This window comes from Pezoporus flaviventris, unplaced genomic scaffold (assembly GCF_033815535.1).
Source record: "Pezoporus flaviventris isolate CSIRO_AGI_PZ_B2104156 unplaced genomic scaffold, CSIRO_AGI_Pfla_v1 ptg000013l, whole genome shotgun sequence".
Lineage (NCBI taxonomy): Eukaryota > Metazoa > Chordata > Aves > Psittaciformes > Psittacidae > Pezoporus > Pezoporus flaviventris.
The window spans coordinates 17,340,799-17,350,566 of record NW_026892561.1 but is presented as its reverse complement, the minus strand read 5'-3'; the positions used below and the strand labels follow the sequence as shown (position 1 = coordinate 17,350,566).

The 9,768-nt window shown below is 40.5% G+C and overlaps 2 protein-coding genes across 2 annotated transcripts; one reads left to right on the top strand and one right to left on the bottom strand.

Moving 5' to 3' along the window:
- The first annotated feature begins 104 nt into the window (after nucleotides 1-104).
- On the top strand, nucleotides 105-3,739 carry LOC133268583 (14 kDa phosphohistidine phosphatase-like). Its single transcript, XM_061451905.1, has 3 exons — nucleotides 105-301; nucleotides 772-896; nucleotides 3,571-3,739. Exons 1-3 carry the CDS (start codon nucleotides 172-174, stop codon nucleotides 3,661-3,663), a joined length of 348 nt encoding a protein of 115 aa, XP_061307889.1. The 5' UTR covers nucleotides 105-171; the 3' UTR covers nucleotides 3,664-3,739.
- A 3,747-nt stretch (nucleotides 3,740-7,486) lies between these two features.
- On the bottom strand, nucleotides 7,487-9,511 carry METTL18 (methyltransferase 18, RPL3 N3(tau)-histidine). The gene has a single exon (XM_061451904.1). It carries the CDS (start codon nucleotides 9,266-9,268, stop codon nucleotides 8,219-8,221), a length of 1,050 nt encoding a protein of 349 aa, XP_061307888.1. The 5' UTR covers nucleotides 9,269-9,511; the 3' UTR covers nucleotides 7,487-8,218.
- Nucleotides 9,512-9,768: the final 257 nt, after the last annotated feature.

The following is a 9,768-nucleotide window of genomic DNA, read 5'->3' as shown; positions in this document are numbered from 1 at the left end:
GGTAACGCCGTCCTCCCCCGTGCGCCCTGCCGCAGCCTGTGAGGAGAAGCCGGCCCGGTCCCGCCTTCCCTTGCCCCCGTGCCGCCCGCCTCACGACGACCCACCGAGCGCTAGCAGCGCCCCGCCCTCCGGAGCTCGCGGCGCCTTCCCGCTGAGAGTGGGGGCGCCGCCATGGCCGCGGTGCGGGACGTAGAGATCGACCCTGAGGGCACGTTCAAGTACATCCTGGTCCGTCTGCAGCGCCCGGGCGGTCAGGAGCCGCGGGACATCGTCCGTGGCACCAAGGCAGCCGAGTTCCATAGTGGGTGACAGGCCGCGGCGGTGGAGGGCGGCGGGAGGGGAGCGACTGTTAACAGGCCCCGTCCACCCCGGCAGCGTTCCTCAAGTGCGGGAGGTGGCAGCCGCTTCCCAAGCGAATCGGGCGGAGGGAGAGCCCCCAGCCTGCGGTGGCTGGTGTCAGCGGGCGTCGTTCAGAAGCCCCTTTTGTAACCTTCATAGATGCCTTGTGTTAATAGGAAAGGCAGTGTCTCTGCCAGATGCCAGTTCTGAACCTGATAAACCTCGTTTAGGAGAATGAGAGGTGTTAACTAAGTAAAAAGCCTGAAATAGGGAACCTTGATTACAGCTTTTCTGTGTCTATCAAGAGAAACCTCCCTCTCTTGCAGGTGAAAGAAGGGCACTGGAGGAAAATGAGTGGAAAATAGCTGAAGGGTTCTCGGTACTTGATACTGGGTGCATATTCTAATGGCTCGAAACATTCTTCTTGTGCAGATCATATATTTGAAAAAGTAAATCCTGAGATGGAAAAGCTGGGATATGAGTGCAAGTGCCTTGGAGGAGGGAAAATTGATCATAATAGCAAAGAGAAGAAAATTAGGGTATTTGGGCTCTCGACAGTAAGTGCATCTCTTGTATTCCTTCAGATTGTTTTGTCTCTCATGTTCTCAGGTTTTTTGTTTCATAGTATTGTGGCTTTTGGCAATTTGAATCGCAGTGTAAACAAAATTGGAAAATTTGCCTGGCTCACTTATGAGATAAATTAGAAAAAAAACACTAGTTCTAAGGACAGGAGACTGCCATTAAAAAGCAAAAATAATAGATAACTTAATGCTGAGTAATACCTACATTAAGTTATAACCCAGACTAAAAATGGAAATTAGCTTCTCTGACTCAAAATTTTTTACTGCTAGATCAGGAAGAGCCCATTTGTAGCCACTGGGTCTTTATCCAGCTATTATGCAACCTTTATTTGCTCATGAGAATGATGGTTGGTAGTGACCAGCTAAATTGTGAATATTGTTCTGTGTATGTGTTGGGTGAGAAGAATAGACCCAGTTTAGGTGTGGTTAATTTTTAATAGGTGAAGATGTAGTTTCATGTAAATGCATTTTGTGGGAATAAAAGTAATTTCCAAGAACATGGAAGCTAGAACGTATTTTATTGCCTGTTTATAAAAAGACTCCTAAGTGATAATGATTTCTTGAAATTAGGGAACATGCTATAGCCTCTTTCTGGTGCTGCTCTGTGATGAGGCATAGCTGTTTCTGTAGTAATACTGTAAGTAAAGCTTCTAGCCCAAAAGAAAATAGTTCTATTAAGTTAATTCTTAATAGAAAGAGATGGTTACTTCCAGTCTGCTCACCTTAGGTGAGCAGTGGAGGTTGGGCCTTGAATGTGTTAAGTGTTTCTAAATGCTAGTGCTGCTTTTGTTCAGAGATGACTCTTGCCACCTGGAATCATAAGGAAAAAAACCAAACCCACTCTAGATTTGTGTGGGGTGGGAAGGCAGTGTATAATGCTTACTGTACTAAGTTCTTGTGATTGTAGTCCCTCATGTGAACTGCTTTTTTAGATGAGACTTGACCCCTGTATTACTCAACTGCCAATCTAGTGTTAGAGGCAAGAGTCAACTCCTATTCTTGTAATGCAATGTCTATGGAAAATACAATGCTGCTTTGCTTTGGTATGTTGACACTTACAGCTAAGCACCATGTAAAAGCAGGGCTTTATTACCATGAGGGCTTCTGTCAGGCAGAGACCTGAAGGTTGAGAAGACCTCAGTAGCAGGTCAGAAGTGAGTATATTAATTACATTGGTTTAATGCTTCTCTCTACTTGGAGATTTGTTGTCAGACTCTAAACCAGAACTATCCTGGAGTTTTATGAAAACCAGGGAAATAGTCATTGTTCTGCTGAAGCTGATGCTGTTCTATTATTTCCAAAACTGGTTAAGGTGTTCAAAGTGATTACCAAGGCAAGAGTAATCTGTAGAATCACAGAATGATTTGGGTTGGAAAGGACCTTAAAAATCTAGTTCCAACCCCTTACATGGGCAGGGACATCTCCCACTAGAGCAGGTTGCTCAAGGCCCTGTTCAGCCTGGCCTTGAACACTGCCAGGGATTGGGCAGCCGACAACTTTGGCAGCCTGTGCCAGTGCCTCAACACCCTCACAGTAAAGAATTTCTTCCTTGGATCTAACTTGTATCTCCCCTATTTAAGTTTAACCCATTAGCCCTTGTCCTATCACTACAGTCCCTGATGAAGAGTCCATTGCTTTACAACTGACAGGATAAACCTGCAATATTTCTGACATAACTATATTATCTGGTCTTTTTGAAAGGTTTGCATTTTATAAAGCATCAATAATTTTAATCTGTAAAGTTTAAATTCTGGTTAGTTAAACTGTTCCTCTTGGGACAGAGTCAGTCCTGAGTAAGAGTACATGTTTTGTTTAATAATGACAGCTTGAGCTCTCTTTTTCAGTCTTCCAAGTTAAGTTTCTCATGAAATATTACTAGAAAAAGGTGACCTGTAAATCACAGGTGCCTGTCAGTAGACTGTGCTGTTGTGCAGTGAAGGCTTTTTGACAGCAAAAACCTACTTGTAGTTCTAAAATAAGAAATCGACTCCAGTCATATAAGACAGTAATGAAAAGGCACTTTCTACCACAATTGTCTTAAATTTCAGTGAAAGAGTAACAATGTGATCAGTGATTTAAAGGAAGGTTAATCACGAGTCATCTGACCTTGCCTTAGTTTGGTGTTATAGTGGCTAAAGAACAGAGATATTTAAAATTATGCCATACCATCTAAAGCAAGATTCCAAATAAATAAAACATGAAGACTGTGATTTCTTTAGTGGCTAGAATATTACTCAAATGTTTACACATGTGGTAGCTTATTCCCTTTTCTTTCAGCTGAGCCAAATCAGACATTTGTATGTTCACACATTAAAGCGGTCAATGTAATCTCTGTGGTTTAAAAGGATATTCAGTAAATATGGTAGTTGTGAGGTTGGGAACATTTTAAAATGAGTTTTCTGCTGGAGAAACCATGATGTGAAAAATATGCCTGACCCCATCTCATTTACATTTTACATCTCAGGTTGGGGAGGGGGATTGGAGATGACAAGAGTTAAAGAAACCACAATACTGCAAGAATAACTCTTTTGGAACCTGTATTTGTATGTGGACTACTTGAAGTGTCAAATAACTGGATCATTTGTGTCAACGAGAACTGAATATTTCTGTGGACTTTCTGTATATGTCTAATAAGCATTTGTTCTTGCAGGGCTATGGAAAAGCAGATCATTCAGTGACTGTGGAGATACTGAAAAAAGCATATCCAGATTATGAAATTACATGGTCAGATGACAAGAAATAAATTGGCAATTGATGTACACAACAAAAACTCGTAACTCTGCGAACTGTACTTTAATAAATAAAATCAAATGTCTTCTGTGTGTTACCATAAATCTGGAGTAGCTGGACTCTGCTGTGATTTATAATAGGGTTAGTAATTCCCAGATATATCTTACTTTTCAGATCATTCCTTTGTGCAGAATCTGCAGTTCTAAGCCTTTTTCTTTTCCTTTTGATATGCCATCTAATTAAACGCTCCCACAGCATCTTACCTGCAGTTTATTTTCATCCAGTGCTGTCTGATACATTGTAGGATACATCAGGATTTTGCCATTAACTTAAGCGCCACAGGACCGGACCTGTTCCCTGTTTTTTTGGCCACAGTGTTTTCAGTTTCCTTTTTTTCCTGTTACTCTTTAGGCTTTTCAAATTCCTTTATCCAAATTTACAAAAACTGGGGGAGGAAGGAGAGGGGAGGGTTGATTATTACAGTTCTTCACCAATGATGTAAAGGTTTGATTTACTCAACAGTTTTGAAAATTCAGCATTTATGTTCCACACAAGTAATGACTGCGTTCTTTTGTGTTCCTGTGAGATTCTCGCCTATAGTAGACTGATGGCAATGTCAAATTCTGACAATACTGATTTCTCTGTACTTTTATTCCCTTTATGATATTTTTTTCTCTTTTATAGCAATAATTAATTTATAGGTAACTACCTTCCTGCCAGAGCCAGTATACCTAGGCAGTGTCTGAATTAACTTACTACATGTGTCATGGCAGCACTTTGCCTTTCATTTGTTGTTACTTGCTACAATTTTCACTTTTTTTTTGTTTTCTGCCAGTTGTCTTTTAATGCTGCTGTAGATTTCAAGGGAATATGCTTTGTTCTTATGCTTACTTTGTTGACTTGCAGTCTTTAAGAGGTATTTCTATCTAAATCCCAGTTCTTCCCTTTGCTATTTCCTACTGCACTTATCTACCAGTATCTGGTGGTATAGAGCAACTTTTTCTTTTCAATGTGTATGTGACTCTTCAAGTACAAGCTATGAAAGTTGAGAGGCTTTAGTTGAGTTTCTATCACAAAAAAAAAAAAAAATCCTGTTGTTATTAATACACTACTAATGCATCATGTCACCCTTGTGTCTTTGTTTTGACTGGTTGGGCAAAATTTCTTGTACTTGTTCTCAAACCTTTCAGTCTTTCCTCATTAGAAGAGTTCCATCTCAATCACCTGGGAGCAGGGTCTCTTGAACCTGGTGTTATAGGTGTTGTGGTTGGCACCTGCTTCCCCCCACAAGCAGCCTGGACTTTTTCCTCCAGCACCCCTGTGCGCTTTTGCATCTGCTGTTTGCGCTTCTCTTTACGTTCTTGTGCAGTAAATAGTCTTCTGGCTGCACCACTTCAAAAGCCATGATGACATTGATCACAGGCTTTTTTTTTTCTCCACAAGATTTTGATTTCAGAATGCGATTAAATGCCTGTGTACCTAGTAACCAAGAATAGCATACAAGTCAATAATTTGCAAATTAGGCACTTCCCACTTTGATTTTCCGCATGGTTTTTTCCCCCTAAGGTTTAGTGAAATAACGGTAATTGCCAGTATACAAAACTGATCTTTCTAATAGCCTCATTTCCCAAAACTAGCAAATTATCTTTAAAGGGAAGTCATCAGTTAAGGACAGTGCCTGTTAAAACAAACAAGCTTTTTAGTCGAGTTTCCTGAGATGTTTTATGACTGATTTTAATGTTTCCCTCCACAATAGTTACGGGAAGGACATAATTTAGACTGGATTTCCTATTGTGATGACTCTTTCAAAGAGGAAGGGGGTGGGATAAGGGGAGAAAAGGTGTGATGATTTGCGATGAGCTAATGAACTGAGTTACCAGCTAACCCCTGTCTTTGTTTCTTCACACAAGAAATTGTGCCTGTTGTTTTCTAAAGCTGTGTCATTGGGGAAAGGATAATTTCCCTAGCTATTAAGTAATATGTGCAAGTATTAAAAGTGAGTGAAAAATTTTTATTCCAGATCATAAAGAGAAGCAGGAAACTGGTCACGAGGGTGGCGATGATCTGGCAGGTAGAGAAAGCCTTAATGTAGATTTAGGAAACTAGTGTTGTTTGTTCTCTTGGTGTTCCAATATCCGTTAGCCTACAAAACTTAAGTGTTGAATTTGGCTTCCTCTCAGCATGTATCTGCTGAATTTTAGACTAGAACAGAATTCATCTGGAATTGTGGAAATCCCAATGCTAATTTTGCTGATTTCACCTGATTAAAAAAAAAACGAAAATCATCCTCTATTAATTCTTATCTGCAATTCTGAAATGGGAACTTTATACTGTGTGGGGTTTCCTGTTTTGCAAGTGTGCGGTCACTGTGAGATGGTGGCTCTTCACGTGAAGGTCCTAAAAAATCTGATTCTGTATTTGCACAAAAAGAGCTATGCTTGAGCAATCCAAGAATAAGATTAAGCTAGTAAAGGAGTAGTATATTAAACTGAAAACAGCGAGTTTGTGGAGTATTTTCAGGAGAAAATATAGGAGATTGCAAGTGCCTTCGTTTACTCATCAAAAAATACACCAGATTTTTGTTTTTAACTATATTTGTTGTCATAGTAGGCAACATGTCTTGCTGCAGGTATTGTTCTCTGAAACAGCATTAGACCTGGCAGGTGCAGAACAAGCTATTCAGTCACTGGACAAGCCACTAATTGTCTTACAACTGAGGTTTGAAAAAATGGCAAGTGCTAGTTGCTTTGTTTCCAACTGTTTCCAGTTTTGACAAAAAGAACTGTTAACAGTGCTGTATTGATCTGACAAAGCTGTAACTACTTTTTTTTCCTCAGTCTGTAGTCAGCAGTTATCATTGGTACGTTTTAGAGATGATGCAGAAAAATTCCAAAGCACAATCACACCCATGGCACAACTGACTGCTTTTTTCCTTCTCGCCTGTAAAAGAACAATCTCAGTAGTTTCCAAAGCATGCCTTTAGAATGGTCTACTTGCAATTGGTTTTGAAACAACAGTAGTTAAGTCTCTTTTGTAGAGTACAGGAAATCCTCTATGACTCTACCTTAATAGAAACATGGACAAAATAGGAATCTTGCAGTGGGCTTTCAGTCTTCAGTGACAGGAACTTTACGCAATAATTAAAGCTATTCAGGTAACTGCTGTTATAAGTTTCTTTGCATCCTGTCAGACTGCTGTCCTTTCTCCCCTACACTGAGTATCCTCAGATCCAGTCCACTGTAGTGGTCGACTGTCTCTAAGTTTGTATTTACGCAAGGGCACTCAATAAGGCAGTACATCATGATAAGCAGAAGCTTTGATGGACATGTTAAGAGTTGTCTAATAGCTTGTTGTCCAGTTTTGGTTAAGACAAAACAGGCAATGGATTTTTTTTTTGTGTGAATTGTTGGTGACACCAAGTGCTGTTGGTGACACCAAGGTTTTATAGTTCTTTGGGTTTTTTCAGTTTTGACGAGAATGTCTTCGGCAACATAACCATCTTCAGCCTGGGACGCAGGAATGACTTGTACCCAGGTGTCTTTGAACACTTGCTGCCCTGCCAAACTGCTGGAAAGAGTGAAGAGCTATTAGTGTTCAGTAGTACCCTCCCTCCCCATCCACCAAGTCTTGAAAATAGGTCATAGTGTATGGGCAATTAATTTCTGGAAAAATACTGTTAAAAAAAAAAGTACAGCAATCTGCAGCACAGTTTATCTCCTTTCCCAGCTGTCACCTAATGCTTGGTTCTGTCATCCTTCAGTTCCCTGGATTGCACGTATAGGTTTTTTTGTTGTTGTAAGGAACTTCTCTTTTACAGAATCTTCTTTCAACTCAGCTTCTAAAATAGAAACGTTTTATTTATTTCTGAAAACAGTACAGCTTTTCCCAATTATTTTCTGAAATTTTCTTAGAGTGGCATGTCAAAATCTGAACGTGAAAATTCACAGACCACAGTAGTAAATAGTCTCTGGTGCAGTTTTTCAAAGGCTTGAATAAAAATCGTGTGTGTTATATATGGAAACATGACAAAAGATTTCGTGGAATTGCTAGCAGAATAGAAGGCAAATGATAAATACAGTCATATCGCCCTCTGGTGGCAAAGCAGCAGAGCACATAGGCATGCAGTCCACTGAAATCCTGATGCTGCAGTTAAACCGTATCAGAGCTGGGAGCCTGACCGCCGGGAGCTGCTTCTCCCACCACATGAGGATGATAAATCATCTTCGTTGAGGCTGCACTCAGCAGCCGCTCCTGTGACTTCCAGTTCTGGCACTGCCAAAGCATTAGAGTCAGGGACAGGGGACAGTGACTTACTTCATTTAAAAATACATGTAAATGATAATTAATTGGCATAAACAGACGTAGGTTTAAGCAGAACTCCTTTTCTGTCCAAAATTAGATTCAGAAGAGTCCTTCACTTCTAGTCAGACATCAGAATTTGTCAAACATCTCAATAACTAGCATCCTTAATCTATCAAACCAGAATAACTCAAGAGAGGAAAAAGCAGAGACATGAGGAATAAAACGTTTTGTCTTCAGCATATTTCTGAAGGACCAGTGGTTGAATTTTAACTGGACTCTTTAAAGGCCATTTCAATAATACACCGCTGCAGTCCTTTGTCAATTGTTTTAACTGTGCTGGTCTTAAACACATTTCTGTCCTCAATGAATTTCTCAAAGAGGAGGATACCACCACCAACCCCAAAATAATGTTCTTTGCTTGCCAAATACACCCGGCCATTTTTATCCAAGAGCTGAGCCAGTGTGTCATGCAAAGAACCATAGTAGTCGGGATTATAGATAGTCTCAGATGTGAGTATTACATCGTACTTTGAAAAGGGTTTCTTGCTGCTTAACAGAAGCTGGCTGACTTCAGACCACTCTCCAGAAAAAAATCTGCATCTGGTGAGCACATCAGGTAGATGCTCTGCTTTCTTGGGCCTCTTTGAAGGAGGCTGGCTAGTTTTAGTGTCACCTCCACTGCCTGTCCTTATGCAGTTAGCCACTGCATTAGGCAAAGTTATTTCATCAATCACTGTGCTGTTGTAGTCCTGAAAATGGACTTTTTCAGCTTTACCCTTTAAAGCAACTATTCCCAGCAGACCAGCCCCACAGCCAAGATCCAATACAGTCTTGTTGGCGAATTGTATTTCAGCCTCAGAAAAGTAGTCTATAAGATCAAAGGTGCATTCCCAAATTTTCAGTCCTCCCTCATAGACTCCCGGGATGAGATCAGAATGAGAAGAAACACTTTTAGACACAATGCCTTCTTCATCAGCATTACCCAAGCATTTCATTTCCACTACAGACATGTTTATGTAATACAGGCCTGATACTGTTTCCATGACTTTATTTTCCAATACTTTGTTGAGATCTTCAGGTATGTTATGCTCCTTGGCAACTTTAAAGCACAAAGTTTTCTGTGATGGTTTCTCATCTTGGTGATTACTGGTACCCAGCCTTGGGCTGGGGTCTCCTACAGCATCAGCAGCTTGCCTATTTTTTTCTGTGGATTTCTGCTTGTGTTTTGGAGAGTGCAGTTGTAAGTCCATCTTATCATGAGTGTCTGCTTCATTGTTGTCATATTCATCAATAGAAAAATTAAATCGAAAAGCCATTTTCAGGAATAGCAGTAACAAAAACCAGCAGTCACCTTAATTTATTACAACCAGAAACAGTCATCTAAAAGCAATCCTGATATAAACAACATTATTTTTCTTTTTTCTGTAGAGAATGTTTTTATGCAGTTATTGCTATGGGGAAGAGTGCTCTGCAGGTAGAATCTCAGATGTTTTACCAATGATCAGGTGAACAACATCTGGAAATAAATAGTTTTACGTATCATTAAACTGCCAAATAGTAGTACAAACAAATTTCATTAAAAAAAAAACAAACACCAAAACACCACCCCCCCCCCCCCCCCAACCCAACCCAACCCAACCCACCTTCTAAAGATGAAATGTATAAAAACTTACCAGTGACCGCATCTCTGCCGTAATGTAGGTATAGGCCGAGGTTGTTATGGCCAAGCTTGCGTTCCCTGCACCCCAGCTGAAGCATGCAGGCAGGGCAGGATGATTCTGCCCAGTTTATCCACTCCGTGTTCTCTCACAGTGTC